General features: G+C 37.9%; 2 protein-coding genes across 4 annotated transcripts; one reads left to right on the forward strand and one right to left on the reverse strand.

Annotated features, from left to right (window-relative positions):
* Window positions 1–863: 863 nt before the first annotated feature.
* LOC114282351 (uncharacterized) lies at window positions 864–4,845 on the reverse strand. Its single transcript, XM_082899819.1, has 4 exons — window positions 2,730–4,845; window positions 1,791–2,639; window positions 1,273–1,698; window positions 864–1,187 (listed from the first exon to the last, which is right to left on the reverse strand). Exons 1-2 carry the CDS (start codon window positions 3,036–3,038, stop codon window positions 2,454–2,456), a joined length of 495 nt encoding a protein of 164 aa, XP_082755945.1. The 5' UTR covers window positions 3,039–4,845; the 3' UTR covers window positions 864–1,187; window positions 1,273–1,698; window positions 1,791–2,453.
* A 5,956-nt stretch (window positions 4,846–10,801) lies between these two features.
* On the forward strand, window positions 10,802–17,592 carry LOC114299705 (uncharacterized). 3 transcript variants are annotated; one of them, XM_082899822.1, is made up of 11 exons: window positions 10,802–11,690; window positions 12,362–14,103; window positions 14,315–14,366; window positions 14,499–14,685; window positions 14,801–14,893; window positions 15,050–15,125; window positions 15,225–15,333; window positions 15,615–15,727; window positions 15,897–15,955; window positions 16,237–16,342; window positions 16,793–17,592. In XM_082899822.1, the coding sequence occupies exons 6-11, from the start codon at window positions 15,066–15,068 to the stop codon at window positions 16,796–16,798; spliced, it is 453 nt and encodes a 150-aa protein (XP_082755948.1). In that variant the 5' UTR covers window positions 10,802–11,690; window positions 12,362–14,103; window positions 14,315–14,366; window positions 14,499–14,685; window positions 14,801–14,893; window positions 15,050–15,065; the 3' UTR covers window positions 16,799–17,592. The 3 variants fall into 3 exon arrangements, with proteins under 3 accessions (XP_082755948.1, XP_082755949.1, XP_082755947.1); XM_082899823.1 differs by having other exon boundaries at window positions 12,362–14,366; window positions 15,229–15,333; XM_082899821.1 differs by lacking the exons at window positions 10,802–11,690; window positions 12,362–14,103; window positions 14,315–14,366; window positions 14,499–14,685; window positions 14,801–14,893 and having other exon boundaries at window positions 14,931–15,125.
* The last annotated feature ends 2,597 nt before the right edge of the window (window positions 17,593–20,189 follow it).

Consider the following 20,189-nt stretch of genomic DNA (forward strand, 5'->3'; position numbering starts at 1 on the left):
TATGGTTCAAAATTGCAAACTGTAAAACAGGAGAGAGAATAGGCTATTTTTAGGAGGGGTTCAAAAGGGTCAAGCAACATTAGTGGCCGGCCACCAACTTTTAGGGTCTTCCCATGTGTGTACAACACAAATATGTGGTTAGAAGTTCAAGAAGATAGTCCAAGGGTGGTCAACATTGGCTCGGAATTGAGAAAAACGGGCGTCGGAGGGCGCCGGAGGATATATAACTGGTTGCTGAAATAATTGCTGGCCTCCCACCCTTCTACGACCTTCCTGGTGATGAAACAGAGGTACCTGCCAAAAATGAACGAAAACCGATGCAAAACGAATGTTCGGGAGCCAAAACGAGCAGTTCGGGGCCCCGAAAACTGCCTGTTAAGCACCGAAAGTGGTACTCGACCACGAAGTGGGTCTCTCAGACCTCAGTGTCCCTCAAAAGGGAGTAAACAAGAAGTATGCCAAAAACCGGGGCAATAGGAGATGGTTAAGCGGTCCCGAACCGAGGCACACGGCTTGACGGCTCCGAAAACCGGGAACCGGGCTCTGAAATGGGCAAAATGGCCTACAGCCACAAAATGTAGCCCACGGCCACTGAGAGATGGTCTACGGGACCTCTCCCTCCCCTCAGGAAAAGAAACAGAGAAAATCGAGTCTGGTTCGCAAACCGAGACAAGGCACAGAAGAGGGTTCGGAAATCCGGAGGCAGGGCTCACGGCCGCAACTCTGAGACTTCTAAACGAGCATAAAATGCAGTATCACCGAGCGCTCAACTGGTGATGTCTGAGTCTTAAGGTCGGTCAAAAATGGGGTGTCTACACCACCATCAAAATGTATGCCAAAAATTTTTCTCAGACAAACTAACATGTACTAAAGTGTTATCTGACCTTTGTTATACTTGTGTCTAACACCATCAAAAAGTCTAACATACGTTTGAGACTAAGATTTCAAAATACATATTTAAAACATTTGAACCCAACAAATACTAAAGTCTAAGACGTTGCTCCATGCTTTCTGCGACGAGTGTACACCAAGTTCTCTGATGGTGTATGTTCTTCAGTGAACTGTTGGCCCTCCAAGACTTGTGTTATCTTCTTCATAGCATTGCGTAACATATCTCAGGTGGGAGCTGCTTCATTGTATCCGATTTTGAACATTGAACGTGAAATGCATAAGGCACTGTGAATGCGCTGCAAACAATAAAATAAAACTTAACAATTGTCTTAAACAAAATATATATGAAAATGAAAATGAAAATGGTAAAAATTAACATACGAATTGAAGTTGACGATAATTAGCTGATGTCTTAGTGCGTGGGTTATGCTTAGAACGATGTGTCGGATTTTGAACTTGCACATGTGAAATGGAAGTAAACCAGTCCAAGTAACCCGGCACACAATCCCATGGATGCAAGACTAGAACACTACGAGCTATTTCAGACAAGAAGTGATTTTCCCAACTCTCTCAAATCGTATCCAAGTATTTATAGGCAATGATGTACTGTTTTGCAGTGGATCCTCTAGAGGCTCGAACTGGAGCAAGCGGAGGTGAGGGAATAATTTGCACTCTACCAAACTGTCTCAGTACCCTATCTGGATGGTATAGTTCAACAATGTGCATACATTTTAAGCATTCACTATAGTAAGCAACATCAGAAAAATGATGCTCAATACGCTTATCATGGTATGGATCCCAAATAACCTACAATAGTAAAAATTTTATATGTAAGTTATGAATTAGATTAAATAATAGCAAGTAATATGTACATACATTGACATAAAATTGACACTTACGTCATGGGCCTCTAATCTGTCGAGGTCCTCTTGCAACCTTTGTAAAATAGACGTTGACGAACCAGATTAGGTGCGAGAAATCCAACAAAAGACACAAGGCTGATCTTCTTTATAGTCCAAATTGGGGTGGGGTCTAGCACCAACAAAATGCTCGTAAATCCAAGCTTCCAGCAATGTCATGTATCCCGCCATCTGTTTTACGGCATACCTTATGGTAGTACCCAATTGCCGGTATAAAAAAGCCAATACGGCTGCACCCCAAGCATAAAAAGCAACCGATCGCAAATCCGTAAGAAAAGACAAATACACTACCGGAACACGTGTGCCTGTCTTGTTTGCAAATAAGGTACAACCTAACAAATATAACAAATATGCTCTAGCTGTACACTCAATGGTATTATCATTGTCCGCATCAGACATTGACCCAAACCATTGTCTCAACCATTCTACCTTGATAGACTAGCCTCGTGCTACCTTCAATGCTACATTTGCCTCATTTATTGTTACTCCCAAAGCCTCAACTAGCAGATTTGCAGCGTCAACATTTGATAACTTCTTGCAAGAGACTGATTTACCAATCACTAGAATCCCTAGGATTACACTAACATCATCTAAGGTTGGTGACATCTCACCAAATGATAGATGAAACGTGTTTGTCTCTGGCTACCATCTTTCCACAAAGGCCGAAATTACAACTTTGTTTACAAATTTATGGGAGCAACTCACTAAAGAAATCAACCCCAAATCCATAATTAAACCATGAAATTTGGACTGTTCATTATCTTCCAAGTTGAATGACCATTCTCCAACTTTAAGACCATCATTTAAGCATTTAAGTATTCCACGTTCCTGCAGCATAGAAAAAAAAAAAAAAAAAAAAGAATTAGTAAACTTGAAACAAAATTTAAAACATTAAATTAATGTAAGACAATGACTTACATCATTATGCCAAATTTTGGCTGCTACGTGACAATGAAAACTCTTCAAAATTGAAGGATCATATGGCCCTCCAGGAAAAGGTCCAGTAAGATTTTCATTAACTTTTTCAGTTGTATCTGCTGGTTGGTCTTCATAGTCACCCATGTCTATTGGTTCATCATCCAGATCATCACCTATGTGTGTTGGTTCGTCACCCATATCTATTGGTTCATCACCCAAATCATCACTCATGTCACTCATATTCAATTGATTGCCCCCATCATTTTCAACCTCAATCGTTTTTGCTAGAGCAGCACCTATGTCATTCATGTTATGTTCATTAACTCCACTACCTTGATCCTTAGTCTTACGAGTGCGTCGAAGTCTCTTAGCCACTTTTTGAGAAAGTACAGCATTACGTCTCCTAAACGTTGTTGGGCGATCTCAAGCAGTTTCCACCATAGCTATCCACCAAGTAGAATTAGATGTGTCATTGAAACCTATCTTAAATAGGTGTGTCATGACCAATTCAAATAGGAAACAACAAACTAAGATAGTTTCTTACCAAACACAAAGTAAATAAACGATAAAAAGAAACTACTAAAAATAAGATATTTGTGTTGGATCAAAATTTGAGAATTGTGATGCATTAGAAGCATGCCAAGAGCACGGCCATCAAAAACAAAAAATCCTATCTCTTGTTAAGTACTTAAAGAAAAGTGAATTTTCTGAAAAGCTGTTGAATTATCCTACCTCTTGTGAAGATATCCTACCTTTTGAATTATCCTACCTCTTATGAAAATACACAAGAGGTAGGATAAGTTGTTGAATTCAAGAGGTATGATATAATATAATATAATATAATTCAAGAGGTAGGATAAGCTGTTGAATTATCCTACCTCTTGTTAAGTATTACATGCTGTGTATTTTCACAAGAGGTAGCAAAAGCTGTGAATTTTCTCTAAGTGCTAATAAGTTGCAATATAATAAGTTGCAACACTGGCCCAAAGCCTATAGTTGCAATATAATCACATGCACCTGCAAGTTGATATAATGTGCTAAAATTAGCACTGTTTTCAAACACCCCACCTACCTCTTGTTAGTTTTATGATGTGTATTGTGCTAATTAGAGTTAGTTTATGTGGAAGACAATAATCTGGCTAGTTGCTATCCTGAATTAAAATTCATATGTAATAGAAGTCTAAATTTTCATTTTCTTACTTCTTACTCACCAAACAAATATAAACTTGGAATTTATAAGGTACAATATTACATAAAAAAGAACATAACTTTTTTAGCTCAAATATGATACAATATTACAGAGTCAAGTGCCCTTTTCTTTATTGACAATTTCTGATTTGTCATTTACAACAAACAATGTATAACAAAAACTAGCCTAACCTCACTACTAGTTAATGTTTAAGTAATAAAAGTAACACAAAAGAAAAAAAAAAAAAAACAAAACAAAACAAAATTTAAAAAAAAATAATTATGAAATGAAAGTACTTCAAAACAGAGGCAAAACCAATAATGGCAATGCCTTACAACAACAGAAAATGGACAATTTTATTGTATATGTACAATACAGACATAAAAATCTCACACTTAAAAAAGCAACTGGTCCCAATACTCCAAGACAAAGGATCAGCCAAACAAATTTTGTTTTCTTTATGCACAAAAAAAACACAACCAAAATACCCAACAATTCAAGACAAAGGACCAGCCAGACATATTTTCTAAAAGACAAAAAGTTCTAATATTTTTTTTTTTAATTTTATTTCTAGTTGGTATGTAAAATTCTATTACATTATACTATTCAAGTCATCCATTAGATTATAATATTCAGACCTTTATTCCCCAAAAAAAAAAATTGAATTTCAGGCCATCCATTACATTATAATATTCTCCCACAATTAGGATTTTGTGTGGTTGTGATTTTGGTTCGTAAAGGATTTTTTGTTTGTGTGGTTATGATTGATTGAAGAGAAAAGATAAATAAATTATACCTTTGATGGTAGATGAAAAAGTCTACATGTGTTGAATTTCTGAAAGTGTTGAATTTTCGAAAAATTACAGCATCACTTGATTCGAAAGTGTTGAAGCACTTGTAAGAAAAAAAGAAAAAAAAGAAAAAAAAGTAATGTCCCAAGCACTTCAGCAACAAAATGGATTCAATCGGTGTGGAGAAGATGAATACAGTAGAGCGACGGTCAAGGAAGGAGAGGTATGAAAAATTAGGTGGGTGTGCATTTGATTGTGAAAATATTATGAATATGGGTAGATTTGGTAACAAGTAAGGTGTCCAAAAAAATATTATTAAAATTTAGGGTTTAGGGTTGAGGTCCAAAGAAATGGGGGGTCCAAAGAATTTTGGTAGGTGCTAAGAGCAACACTCTTCACATAATTGGCAAAAAATGAATTTCATTGTTTCAATTACACTTTCACCCCTAAAGAATGAGTCATTTTTCATTTTGGTCCTTAATGAAAAGGTTCACCTAATTTGTTCCAATTACTTTCTGTCACGGTTTATAATTTCAAAAATTAACTTTCTTGTTTTGATCCTTTAAAAAATTAAGTCCTCTTTGGTCCGAAAATAAATCATCCCAAACCCATTCAATCTCAAAACAACTTCCCCCCTATTGGTTGAAAATGAAATTACAGCGGGTATGTGCTGTTGAAGATGCTTCAAATCAATGTCTGGGGCTGGTGGAGATCAAGTGTAAAACAAGGATGGAAGATTGTGGCCCTTTAAAAAAACAGATTTGTTATTGTTCAGTCAAATAAAAACATGCTGTTGATTTCATGAATTTTGGTTAGGTAAAATAATAAAAATACCCTAGCATGTAAATCAGCTTGCAAGGAGAGAATGCTCAAGAGACTTTATATTTACATGATCACTCTCATTTGAGAATCTTGAAATGCAAAAATCTCAAAAATGATGTAATTGTTAGGATCAAGGCACACCAGAAATCAATCACACAGAAAAGAGAAAAGAAATTTACGTGGTTCGGCAATTGCCTACATCCACAGGAGAGATATTCACTATAGAATTTTTTCCCGGAAGGAGTTTACAACACGCACACTTCACTCTCTCTATAGCACTCTCACTCTCTTACACAGATTATACACTATGTGTTTGTTGTCTCTGTTTGTATTGTTTCATCTCTTCTTCATCACCTCAATTTATATACAAATGAGAGAATACAAAGTCAAAAAACAAAGTTATTAGGTTGCCAACTACCAACTACCATCTTCCTTCTTGACTTGGAGAGCCAACCAGAACCTCCAACTACTCTTCCATGTGGGCTGGAGTTAACAATTCTCTCCCTCCACGCCCATATGGATAACTGGCTTCTTACTTAAAGTCCATCCCGGTCAGATTCTTGCAAACTTCCAGTTTGTCTCTGGTGACAACCTTGGTCATCATGTCAGAAGGATTCTTGTCCGTGTGAATCTTCATTAGCTTCATCATGTGCTTTTCCATCACTTCTCGTATCCAATGATACCGGACATTAATGTTCTTTGTACGTGAATAGTACATGGAATTCTTGTTCAGATCAATCGCACTCTGACTATCACAATGTACCTTGTACTATTCCTGTTGTAGACCCAATTCTTGGAGAAATCGCTTTAACCACAACATTTCCTTTCCAGCATCTACGACAACAATGTATTCTGCCTCTGTTGTAGATAAAGCAACACACTTTTGTAGTTTGGACTGCCATGAAACAGCTTCCTCTGCAAAGGTGAATAAAAATCCTGATGTAGACTTTCTACCATCAAGATCACCTGCCATATCAGCATCTATAAAACCCTCCAAAATTGGTTTAGCTCCCCCAAAACATAGACACATCTTTGAAATTCGCTTCAAGTACCGAAGAATCCATTTGACAACCTCCCAATGCTCCTTTTCTGGATTAGCGAGGAATCTGCTCATAATGCCAATTGCGTGAGCTATATCTGGCCAAGTATACACCATTGCATACATTAAACTTCCTATTGCAAAGGAATAGGGGATTGCCTCCACTTCTTTCCTTTCAGAGCTGGTCGTGGGACACGAACACTTTGTCACCTTGAACTTTGTCACCTTGAAATGGTTAGCCAGTGGTGTGCTGACTGGCTTGGCATCTTTGATGTTGAACCTTTCAATCACCTGTTCAACATATTTCTCCTGTGACAGCCATATCTTCTTGACTTTCCTGTCATAAACAATCTTCATACCCAAAATCTGCTATGCTAGGCTAAAATCTTCGTGTCAAAATACTGCGACAAGTCCTTTTTCAACTTGTTGATCATAGCAATATCTTGTCCGATGATCAACATATCATTGACACACAACAATAGGATGATGAAGTTTCTATCCAAAAACATTTGGAAGTATACACACTGGTTTGTTATTGTTTTTTTGTACTCGTGATTCACCATGAATGAATCAAACTTCTTGTATCATTGTCTCGGCTCCTGCTTCAGGCCATAGAGACTCCTCTTCAGTTTACAAACTAGATTTTGTTTCCCTTTAACTTCAAATCCTTCTGGTTGCTCCATATAGATCTCTTTCTCCAAATCACCATGGAGAAAGGCAGTCTTGACATCCATCTGTTCTACCTCCAGATTCAAGCAAGCTGCTAATCCCAGAGCAATTCGAATGGAAGTCATCTTCACAATTGGGAAGAAGATCTCATCAAAATCAATTCATTTTTTCTGCCCAAAACCTTTGACCACTAAGCGAGCTTTATGCTGTATTATTTTACCGTTGCCATCTTTCTTTAATTTGTACACCCATTTGTTTTTCAATGCCTTCCTGTCCTTTGGAAGTGAAACAAGCTCATAAGCGTGGTTCTTCTGCAAAGGACTCATCCCCTGCTTCATGGCTTGTATCCATCAATCTTTCTCTGCATGACTCTTTGCTTCCGAAAAACTCTCGAGTTCTCCCTCATCAGTAATCAAAATATACTAAGAAACAAGATACACTACAAGAATTTACACATTTGCCGACCAAAAAATTTTTGGTCGCAAAAAAATGACATTTGGCGACCAAATATTAATTAGTCGCAAATGATCAAATGTCATTTGGCAAAAGTGGTCGGCAAAAGTGGTCGGCAAATTTGTACTTTTAGCGACTAATATTTTAGTCGCCGTTGATTGAGATTTAGCGACTAAAAAAATTTGTTGCCGAAGGTACCTGTTTTGCGACTAATATGGTGTTTTAGTCGCCAAAAGTGTTTGGGAGGGAAATTTCAAACAGGGAGGGGGGAAATGAAATATTTTGGCGACAAAAAAAATTTGGTCGCCAAAGTAAAAACGACGTCGTTTTGTACCTGGCAAACAAAAAAAAAATTAAAAAAAGGCCCTGATCTCCTCTTTCTCTCCAACTCTCCCTCTCTCTGTGTTCTCTCTCTCAATCGGCTTGCAACTGCTCAAGAATGGCAGCCAATTCCAGTCCAGAATCCAACATTTCTTCCTCAATCTTCTCTCTCGTCTCCTGATCCTCAGCCCTGGCTAGACGAGCACACCACACAATCTTCAATCGGTTCTGCAGCAAACACTTAACAAGGCTGAAATTATCGAATTGGAGATGACCCAAAAGCTTGGTCTCAACTTTAAGATCATCATCATCAAAACCATTCTGTTCTTCTTCCTCGTCAAACACAACAGTAAAACCCACATTATCATCAATCATAACATTGTCTTCTTCTTCTTGGAAATCAGTGATTAGGTTCCCAAAGGAAACCATCTGATCGAAAACATGATTCGACATAGGGTTCAACAATTTCTCAATCTCCTCCCTCTTATTGGGGTTATTGTTCTTCAAAACACCCAAAACCTCATCAGTGGCGGCGGCGACTGTTCCGGGAGGCTGACCACCGCCCAATTGCTGCTGTACGAGGCTAAGCATGGCCTCATAGGGAACCCTAGTTTTCTTCGTCTTGGGCTCGTAAAAAAAGGCCCAAATTTGATTCTACTGATTATGGCTCTGCAATAATACCATGGGTTTCCTAGTCTTTTCCTTCTAAATTCTACCATGCGTGTATGCTATCATGGTTCTCGGACCCTTGGTTCTCTTGTTTCTTTCTACGATGATGTTACTGGTAAGGCCTTAGCCTGGAACTTTTCTGGTCATTGTTTAAAGGAAACTCACTTGAAGATCTTACAGGGTTCACTACTTTGGGCATAATTAGGCGTGTGGATGCGAAGAATGTCACTATTCTTGATCAGTCGCCGCATCAGCTTACGAAAGCAAAGCAGAAAGAGGCATTAAAGGAATGCAAAATTGTCGAAGGAGACGCGGAGGATCTCCCATTCGGTACTGATTATGCCGATAGATATGTATCTGCTGGGAGGTATGTAGTGCCCTGTTCAAACCTTTTTATTTGATTTTTTTTGTGTCTTTTATTTTATTCATTTCACGTGCAGTATGATTTTGTGGTTTCAGTTACTGTTCTTGAGCTTGGTTTGATTCATGTTGGTTTATTTGAGTTAGTTTATAGGAGATTTCATTGAATCCATTTGGAATTGAATTAGTCTAAACATTCTACTATTTTTGTGGTGTATATATTGTGAAATGGAAATATTAGACATCATGCAATGTGTGTTGTGCAAATATATTGGGTTTTTATACATGGCCAAAATATAAGGGCATTTAAGAGTTTATAAAGGAGCAAATCTTTTATTCCAATGTATAATTGGATAAACTTAGAAGTGTAAACAGAAATAACATTGTATGCCAACTTTAGTCCCCATTAGATGGGAATGTGAGAGGGGTAGATTGGATACTAATAACAAGGTAGATTTGCAAAATGAAATTGATTAGTCCTTTATGTCCAATTTGAAAATGAATTAGAGAGAGGAAGAGGGATTTTACTTCGTTAGTGGTCTCTCTTACAAGAATTTCATGTTTGCATTTTCTCAGTATAGAATATTGGCCAGACCCACAACGTGGCATCAAGGAAGCCTACAGGGTGTTGAAACTTGGAGGGAAGGCATGCCTAATTGGTCCTGTGTACCCAACATTTTCGCTGTCTCGATTTTTTGCAGATGTGTGGATGCTCTTCCCAAAAGAGGAAGAGTACATTGAGTGGTTTGAGAAGGCTGGATTTAAGGATGTTCAACTGAAGAGGATTGGCCCAAAATGGTACCGTGGTGTTCGTCGTCATGGACTGATCATGGGATGTTCTGTTACAGGTGTCGAATCTGCTTCTGGGGATTCTCCTTTGCAGGTGAGATTAAGGGAACATGGGTTAAACTCTATGCATACCCAAATGGGAATTATCAATTTTCTTTAACATCTTTTCGTTCAATGTTATAGTTTCATGTGCTCGAAATCCATTTTATCACTATGATTCTTCTGCTTGTCTATCTTGATTTGTTTTGGGTTTAGATGAGCAGTTTATATATTTTTTGACTGTTGATTTTGGATGTCATTTTATTAGCCTGCGAACTTCTAACCTCTTGCTTCAAGCTTGAATGTAAGGTTACATCTCAGTTTCATAATAAAGAGGATTGGTGTTGTAAAATTACATCAACCACTGTACATCAAGAATAGTGACATTCTTTACATCCACTCACCCTGTTCCTTTGATTGTGAGTAATGAGCATAGTTGGAGATAGAATAAATTTGTTTTTTGGACTAGAATATATATTTTTTGTTAAATATTAGGCAATTAAAACTTTATCTACGACGACCTCATCCTACAAGAAGATCATCGATATCTACGACGACCTCATCCTTCAGGTACATACACTACCCCTCCTTCTATTCCATGATTGATCTCTCTTCTTATCAAACCCTAATCCTACGACGGTTCTCCTGCCTCTTATCTCTCTCTCTCTGTGCCTAATCTCTACGCCGTCTCAAAGCTTCAAGTAGTTCGATTTCGTCTAAAGGTTCGATCAATTTCAATTTCTCTTTTCTCTATTTCAATCTGTGTGTTGTTTGTATTGGTTTAGCTTTAATAAAACTGATCTGATTTGGCGTATGAAAGCAAGTCCTTCCATTTTATAATCTAGCTAAAAACTCTAGTTCCCAAACAAGGTCTAAATCTAGTTTCCATGGTTCTCAAAAAGCACATCAAAATGAAATTACATTAGTTTATTTATATGTAAGTGGCATAATAGTTTTGGGATTTGTTGCTATGCTAGTTGCAACAGTATGGTTCTTGAACTATCGTTTGTTGGCCCTTTCTTCCCTGTATCACATGCTTGCTTTTTAAGCTGGAAAAATTATGTGTTGAATTTCCTTTCCTATTTCTCCTTAGCACATGGTTTCTCATTTTTAAGTAGGTTGGTTTCTTTTTCAGGGATCCATACTCGAAGGGAATTGATCCTGATGCATTGAAAACTTCTCTAGCTGCTGCATGTGGTATCTAAATTCTAAAATAATTCCTAAAAGCATAACAATTGCCATTCTATCTTTTAGTGTTTCTTTGAAAATGTTATATGCGTTTTGATGAGCTTTACACTTAGTTATTTGATTTGGTTGGTTGGTCTTAGTCGCGGAAGGCCCAAGTCATATTCCTGGATTTAATAGTTGTCTTGTTGGCTGAGAATGCACGTGATCACTTGATGTTGCACAGGTCTTTCAAAATTGTTATTTATTTTTTGCCTTTTTATATAATCTCAAGTGGTATGGTTAAAAAAATAATGGTTGCCAATGAAGAAGTGGCAGTTGCTTCTTATCCTTGCTCCTATATGCCCCTGTATTTATTTCTTAATTCTTGTCAATACATCTGTGCACCTAGTAGACTAGTGTGATAGATAGATTGGGTGCTCTAGCATTCTCCAATAGCATGCCATCTGAAACAGAACCAGACCAACTTGCTGAGGATGTTAAGTCGGCTCCTTCTCCAGATGGGGAAGTGGGAACTGGAGGACAAACAAATGGAAAAAAGACTTTAATAGATGCAGTGAAGCCCAAGCATAAGAGAAAAAAGAAGTCATCCTCCAACGTTGATGCAAGTTAGCTGAATGAAAAAATATATCTAGGTATGATACTGACTTTTTTATTTGTGCTAAAAATAATTTTCTTGCCATGCATCTCATAAGTGGATGAATCAACTGGTGAATCTCTGGAAACTGCTATTGATTGGTTGAACTAGTTCTTAATATAGGCTAATAGCCAATATAATTCTGATAACTATGGTGTTAAAAAGGAAGGGTATTTTCAAATTCTAAGACTAAACAAACATGGGACTTATTTTATGTGCAATCTGTTTATGTTTTATTGAGGTATTTTTGTCTTCGTCCGTATATTTTCTCAAGTCATCTTTAAGTGAGTCACGTGACAAACTGCTATGTTTTCGATGTACGTGAAGCTACCGAGAAATAGTTTGACTTGTGTACTATAAGTGACAAACTAATAGGAGATTAGTCATTGCTTGGTTAGAAACATTCATGGGCTTGCAAGTTAATTCAGTTGTTATTGTGGAGTATGCATGATTGACGTGGTTGAATTTGGATTGTAAACGAAACGGGTAGTGGGCTACTCAAGCATGACTTGTTTTTAGTATAATCATTGTATAACCATTGACTTTGCAGACCTCTTTGGCCTAAGAAGACCTCTTTGGCCTGGGGACCTTAGATGTGGATATAAAAACCACCTTCTATTTAAATCTTATGTGGAATGCTGTGCTGAGTGCTGGACTATTCTGATGCAGATGGTGGCAACAATGACATCCAGTGGGAAATCTCTTTGCTACAATCTGCCAGTACTAGAAGTATTGTCCCAGAATTTGTTAGCGTGTGCTCTGTACCTCTTTCCGACAAAGGTTCACAGGAATAGATCTCATGCGTTAATTTTATTGTATTATTCTTGGTGATGTGCCTTGGTTCTACTAAATAAAATTGAATTACAAAATGCCTTGGTTCTACACCTTTGCCTTTGTATCTATGAATGTAATGGTAGAAGGTCGTATCCAGTGCACAAAGCTCCTGTTTACATTTGGGTCTGAGGGATGGTAAATAGATTTCCCTCCACTTTATTACTATTTTTTTCCTAATGGAGAGGCTGATTCCCACGACTTAAATATCTTCAATCAATCAATTATTGGGCTTTTATATGTATGGATAGATTTTAGTCACGGTTTCCGAATGTTTCCATCTATTTCCAAGTTCCTTTTTTCGTTTCTTTCTATAGTCTTTTTGAAACATTAATGTTTCCATGCATACTGACATGACACTGGGTTGGAATTTTGATCCTTGCTGATTAGTTAGAAGGGAAGTTTCCCTTGGAACTTGCTTTATAGATTAATGATGTAAACTTTGTAGGTTAACACTTTCAGAGGATCCTGCTTTGGCGATGGCATTTTCAGTTGCACGGAGAGCTGTAGCTGTTCCCCTATTGCTTGTTAATGGAACATATATGAAAACTGTTCGTACTGCTCAAATTGTTTATTTTATTTATTTTTTCCATTTCCCTACATATCACAGGTATGTTTTTTTCGTACTGTTTTTGTGTTATTTCTTTTTCTAAGGGGTAAGGGTAGGGTTTCGTAAATTAGTGGTTACATTTAATGGTTGCTGGGTTGCTCGCATAACAAATTTAGTCTTAAATGTGACCTTCTAAGTTAGTGGACCTCTGACTTAGTGAAGTCATTTTGCTTCTTATCTCTCCCCTATTGCCCTGACGTTTCTCAACACCTGAGTACACTACTAGCAATAGATCAGGTGGTATGCTGTTCTCACATCCCTTGAATGTATAGTTTTCTTTTTAACTTATTAAAAAAAAAAAAAAAAGAAGCATTTTAGGATGTGGGCAAGTAATTTTGGTCCACAATTTTGTCCGAAGTTGCACCTGGTTCTAGGTCTCTACAAAACCTAACCAGGGATCAGTATAAAGTAATGAAATGAGAAGGAAGAAAAAAACTTGGATTTCACCCAACTTACCAGAAGCCTTTTGGTTTATACTAGTCTCCAAAAAAAAAAAAAAAAGTATTCCATTAATCAAAATTTCATTTGGAACATCTACTTCAGAGCAGAATTCTGCAGACAAAATATTTTATAAATTAAGTAATAAATTGTCAATGCTTACAAGTTGAAGTCATGATCAATATATAGGTTTTCCCCAACTCTTTGAGCTTCCCTTCTGTTATTTTTAACTTAGTTTGTATCTTGAAAAAGAAATAGTGCGTGGAGGTTTTGATTGCAACAACTTATTGAGTTCTGGCTTAACCTAGCACAATATCAAAGTCAATCTGTTGATTTGAATTTTCACAATTCTAGACACAGTGGTAATTCCATTAGTAAACAATTGCAAATTATTCGTTAATTTTTAAATCCATCCCAGCTAAAATCTTGAGTATCCTTTCTTTTAGATTGAAGATGATCACGAGCATTCTTTGAGGCAGAATCCCGCTACTTATACACAAGTAGTCAACTCTGCAGCAAGAGGGTGGTACTGGTTTGTTCTCAACTTGACTATGTTGAATCGCTCAGGTGTGATTTAAAATATGGCCAAGAATGTGTCTGGCCCAAAGGCCAGTATTTCCTTATTAAAATACACGTAGCCCCAACTTGGACTACTTCCTAAGAGCATGACAAGTTATTGCTGTGCGGAAAACTTGCTGTCAATTTTACTTCTCTTGATATTTGCTTTCACTTCTACTTTCCAGTCAAAGTATTGGATTTTGCAACCCAGGCATGTATAAGACTGCGCCTTCTAATGTAATTTTTTTTTCCTTTCTATGATTTCATCTCGACTTAAAAGAGCCCCATTTCGCTTAAGTAAATAATTGTCTCCTTGCAAAAAATATGTACTTCCAAATTGAACTCCATTTTTTGGTTACTTGGTTTCAGGATGGGAACTATATTCAGTCATCTTGCAATGCCTCTGTCAATGGTCCTAAAGCAGATGATCCCATCTATGCACTGCTGGGGGTTTTTTGGCCAATGCTTGAAAATCTTTTTAGGGCAGAACACATGATAAATGGAAGTTTATCAATGGCAGCTTGTAGGGCTCTTTCGCAAGCAATTCATTCCTTGGGTATTGGTGCTTCTATTTTCTAATTTCTTTTTAATATTAAGGGTTGATTTCTTGCTAAACCTGTAACGTGTTGAGCACTTCCTTTTCATGCAATTTGAATTTGTCTTATTTGCAGGCCAACACTTTGTAACACTATTGCCCAAAGTATTAGAATGCCTCTCCACAAATTTTGTGTCATTCCAAAGTCATGATTGCTACATTAGAACAGGTGAGCTGTTTTCATCAAACAGAGGACCATGTGATGGGAATCGGTGGTAGTGGTATCTTTAGTTTTAATCAATGTTTTTAGATGTTATCATCATACTTGTTTATCATTTATGTTTTTGGAATATGAATCATTCTTAGGACCTAGTTTTCTTTATAGGCATGGCACAAGTTATATGGATAAATTGGGATTTGCAAGCTTAACTGTCTGGAACATGAAAACATGGAAGGCTATGGTATGCCCTTGTTTGTCCCACAAATTGTACATTACTGTAGGAAGTCAATTTGTCTGACTGACAGCTATTATGTCTTAATATTTCTCAACTTTATTGAAGACAGTCCTTCCCCTTGGTGAAGATCCTCCGGCAATTACTTCCTTATGCTTCAACCATAACGGGAAGATTTTAGCAACTGCTGCAACTGATGGAATGATTCATATGTTCGGTATCCTTATAGTATTTTATGTTTATGTATGAATGGTTATTATATTTCTAAAATTAAGTGTTACACATTTTGCTTTTGAGGCTCAAACGTGTTGCTTTTACTTCTTTGGTACACCAAGTAAAAAAACATGAAAATGGAATCATTTTCTTTCTTTTTGGGGCTTCAGAGCTGGGGGGAGGGAGGGGGGATTAAACATTTCTACTTTGAAAGGAAACTTGTCCCCAATCTCATGCTGCACACAAGACATGCGCAACAAATGTATACATCTTAATTTGGCAAAGATATGTCTGCCGGACTACAAATTACTGGGTGGCCGGCTCATGATTCTGCTATTAGCTCTGTTCTTTTTGGGCCTGATGAGACGAGTATTTTTAGCTTGGGGATAGATGGAAAGGCAAGTGCCTCTGTTTCCTCTGATTTTTAGCTTGAGTTAGGGTCATGCATAAAAAGCACTTTCTACCTTATTCTTTTAAATTTTGTTATTTGTTTTAGCTAGCTTGTTGGATTATATTCTTATGCTTAGCCATATATGTGTAATCTCACCAAATTAGCTTCTACTTCAGATATTTGAATGGAGCTTGCAAAACCAAGGTAAAATTCTTTGGTCAAGAAATTGCAGCAGGTACTTGAATTGCTTAACCCTTCAATGTTATGGTAACCTTATCGTTTATTTGGGCTTACTATTAGTTGAAATTTTAATAGAGTCAAGATTGATGGAAGGTGTGGTTTTAATTCTTAAGTGAAGCCCATTGTCAAATCTGTACCTTTTGTTTTTTGGGACAGTCATATTGTGAAAGTACAGAAACAACCCTGCCACTTATATCTTGCTGCATGTGACTCTTTCAATACATATATGAGTATGAATAGGGAGCTATGGTAACCTGAGTCTATTCCATTATGTAGGTTCTGTAATCGTGATAACTCTGAACATAGACATGAAATGGCTTTAGATGCTAATGGGAAGAGACTGCTAGCAACATCTGGTTCAGTGAGAGCACCCATCTATCAGGTAAATCTTGATTTCCCATTACATCTCTCTCTCCTATCTCTAAAATCAATGGTTGTTAGAATCTTGCGATTCACAATTCGATTTATACAATTCGATACGAGTTTTATCCAAAACAATCCGATTTGAGTTGTTGAATCTCAAATTAAGTAAATCATACGATTTCATTGGTGCGGTTACACAACGGCCACATTAGTCAATCGTGACAGAATATCTACGAAGGTAAAGACATTTTTTAGTTCCTAATGCATTGTCCCGCAGTCTTCATGGCTGTGCCACTGCCATCCTTCTCACATGGGTTGATACTGCAACGAGAGAGGGGTTGCTGGACGCGGTCAAAATTGTTGTGAATTTAGCAATTTGCTTCCTGAATTATTTTATTATTTGAACTACTTCTATCTAAAGCAAGTAATGGAAGGCTAACTTTGCACAAATCCTGATTTTGTGGAACAGGGGTAGTCTATACCGCCTCATCCATAGGGCAGATGCTGGTGAAGTTTACCTTGTTGACGCGTACGACAAAGAGAGATTTACAGAGACCAGAAAGGAGTTGGATGCCGTACATAAAAAAGAACAACAATACTCAACCTTGTTAACACCAGATGTTCTTTTTTTTTTAAATTGATGCTGATTATGTTAAATTTTTGTTGGAATGAATTGTTTTTTGGTTTTTGGGGTTTAGAATAGGGTTTTGTGAATCGTTCCTTGTTTTTGGAATCAATGTTGCTGCTACTGAGTTATGTGTTGAAACTTGGATATAAAAATTTTTATAATAAAACCTGTTTTGATTATGAATTTGTCCTATTTTGATTATGAATTCGCTAAATATACAGGTGTATTATTTTCTTGCTTTGGCGACCAATTTATTAGTCGCGGCATCCAAAATAAATTTTTTTCACAAAAAATGATAATTGCCAACCAAGAGTTTTGGTCGCAAAAAATACATCTATTGCCGACCAAAACAGCTCTTGGTCGTGGAAACTCACTTTTGCCGACCAAAAGTTTTGGTCGCGAAAAGTAACAAATGGCGACCAAATTTTTTGGTCGCGAAATGTGATAATTGGCGACCAAAAAATTTGGTCGTGAAATGTGATAATTGGCGACCAAACTTTTTGGTCGCGAAATGTGACAATTGGCGACTAAGAAATTTGGTCGGGAAAATATCACTTTCCGCGACCAAAGTGTTTTAGCGACAAAATAAATTAGTCGCGGTAATTAAATATTTAGCGACCAAAAATTTAGTCGGCAAATCCAACTTTTGCCGACCAACGAAAATTTTGGTTGCGAATTACTTTTGCCGACCCTCAATTGGCGACCAAACTAGCGACCAAAAATTTTGGTCGCGAATAACTTTTGCCGACCAAAAATAGACTTTTAGCGACCAATTTTTTTGTTGCTAAAAGTGTTAATTCTTGTAGTGATATTTGGTTGATGGCACGACAGCTTTTCCAGATCTCCGCAACTAAGGCCTAGTTGCCTCTGATTGAGGGGATTGCTCCCCCTACTCAACACCCTCTTTATCTGGGTTTCATCTCTTTCCTCATGATCCTCAATTTCTGGCATAGGATCCTGCAACTCTGGCACTTTTTGTTGCACATCTCACATCTAGTATTTTGTCATGGCTCAAGAGATGGGAACAAGTCTGAAGTGATGACAGCTCTAGACTTTGCAGACTTCTCAAAATCTGCTACTATCTGGTCTTCTTGGAACACAACATCTCTGCTCCTGAACATCTTTTTATTCATTGGGTCCCACAACTTGTACGCAAATGTTGCATCTGAATAGCCCACAAATATGCATGGAGTGGACTTGTCATCAAGCTTCTGTTTGTTTTCCTTGGAGATGTGTGCGAACGCCTTACACCCGAAGACTCTTAAGTGAGAACATGATACCTTTCTTCTAGACCAGACTTCCTCAGGTATCGCAAAGTTCAACGGGACTAAAGGCAACCTATTGATGAGATAACAGGCTGTACGGGCGGCTTCAGCCCAGAATGACTTTGGCAACTTTGTCATTCTGAGCATACATCTAACTCTTTCAATAATAGTGCGGTTCATCCTCTCTGCCACACCATTATGTTGTGGGGTACCGAGAAATGTTGTCTCATGCCAGATACCTCTGCTGGCAAAATATGCTTCAAAAGCATTGGAAGTGTACTTGCCATCATTGTCGGTGCGAAGAGACTTCAACTTTTTTTCGGCATCTCTTTCTACCATTGCATGAAACTCCTGAAAGTGCTGGAATACCTTATCCTTCGTCTTCAGGAAATACACCCACAACATCCTTAATGCATCATCAATGAAGGTCAGAAAAAACTTGCAATCGCCAAGTGACTCCACTTCGATTGGGCCACAAACATCCGAGTATACGATACTGAGCACTTCTGTTTTCCTCTTGCTCGTTGAATTGAATGATACTCGATGCTGCTTGCCATAAAGGCAATGATCACACAGCTTTAAGGCACTCCCTTTGGATAAGGGTATCTTGGATTGCTTTGCCAACAGATGTAATCCCTTCTCACTCATGTGAGTCAGTCTTCTGTGCCATAAGTCTAGTGATTCCTTGTCTTCTGCTGCATTAAGACTTCCCAAACAAATCTTCGTTTGAGTCTTGTACAGTGTTGAAGACATCTTTCCTTTAGTGATTGTCAAAGCTTCTCCTGTCAGCTTCCAACGGCCATTTCTGAATGTACTTGTATAGCTCTGTCGATCTAGGGCACTTCCAGAGATAACATTGAGGCGCAAATCTAGAACATGCCTCACATCTTTGAGAACCAACTTGTGTCCGACATTAGTCTGAATACTAATGTCTCCAATACTCACAATCTTCGAATAACTAGAATTCCCCATTCGAACAGTGCCAAAATCTCCAGCGTTGTATACGAGCTAAAGAGTTCTCTATGGGAAGCGGTGTGATAGGATGCAGCTGTGTCTATCACCCACGTTGTACAGCTGTGGTCAGCCACGTGAAAGCAATCCTCATCTTCACCAACTGCAAGAAGTATTTCATCAGTTGTTGTGGCTGTCGTGTTCTCATCTCCCTTTGAGTTACTACTTTGGCCTTTATCTTTCCGGCTTGGACAGTTCTTCTTTATGTGACCTTCCTGGCCATAGTGAAAGCAAGTGAAGCTAGAGTTACCTTAACTTTTACTGTCTCTGGATTTACTCTTCTTGTTCCACCTGCCTCTACTCTTGCTTCTTCCTCTGCCTCTGCCTCTACCTCTGTCACTGCCTCTATCTTCTATAACAAGAGCATGGGACTGATTACCTCCCATGTCTTTCCTCCTTGTCTCTTCATTATACATGGCGTCTATAACCATGTTCATGGTCAGCTTCCCATCTAGTGCAGAGTTACTGAGAGAAACCACTGTCTTCCAATTGTCCGGTAAAGAACTGAGCAGTAGAACGGCTTGCATTTCATCATCCAAGGGCATCTTGATGGTTGCAAGTTGATTCACCAAATTCTTGAATTCACTGGTGTGCTCGGTGACAAAACACATCATTCTTCAACTTCAAATTTACAAGCCTTCTCATCACCAAGGCTTTGTTTCGTGCAATCTTTGACTGGTACATTCCTTTTAACATTGTCCAAAGGACATATGCATCTTTCTCCTAGGCGGCATAGTGGAACACACTGTGGTCTATTCATTGTCTGATACAACCGACAATCTTTCGGTTCATCTTTATCCAGTCTTCATCCTTCACTTCTTCCGATTTAACCCCTTTTAGAGCAATAGGGTCAAACAGATCTTTATAATATAGGATTTCTTCCATATGCGACTTCTAGATTGCATAATTAGAAGGATTCAATTTGATCATAGATCATGAAGTTGACGTGGATTCCTCCATCG

Source organism: Camellia sinensis, chromosome 12, assembly GCF_055761805.1.
Source record: "Camellia sinensis isolate YWXY chromosome 12, ASM5576180v1, whole genome shotgun sequence".
Classification (NCBI taxonomy): Eukaryota; Viridiplantae; Streptophyta; class Magnoliopsida; order Ericales; family Theaceae; genus Camellia; species Camellia sinensis.

What these genes read in the sequence shown, in the direction of transcription:
- LOC114282351 (XM_082899819.1), bottom strand. Translation starts at nt 3,038, where the DNA reads ATGAATGACATAGGTGCTGCTCTAGCAAAAACGATTGAGGTTGAAAAT. An exon ending in CCAAAATTTGGCATAATGAT is followed by an intron (nt 2,640 to 2,729) that starts GTAAGTCATTGT and finishes TCTATGCTGCAG; the next exon opens with GAACGTGGAATACTTAAATG.
- LOC114299705 (XM_082899821.1), top strand. Translation starts at nt 15,003, where the DNA reads ATGTTTTTGGAATATGAATCATTCTTAGGACCTAGTTTTCTTTATAGG. An exon ending in TGGAATGATTCATATGTTCG is followed by an intron (nt 15,334 to 15,614) that starts GTATCCTTATAG and finishes AATTTGGCAAAG; the next exon opens with ATATGTCTGCCGGACTACAA. An exon ending in GCTTGGGGATAGATGGAAAG is followed by an intron (nt 15,728 to 15,896) that starts GCAAGTGCCTCT and finishes CTTCTACTTCAG; the next exon opens with ATATTTGAATGGAGCTTGCA.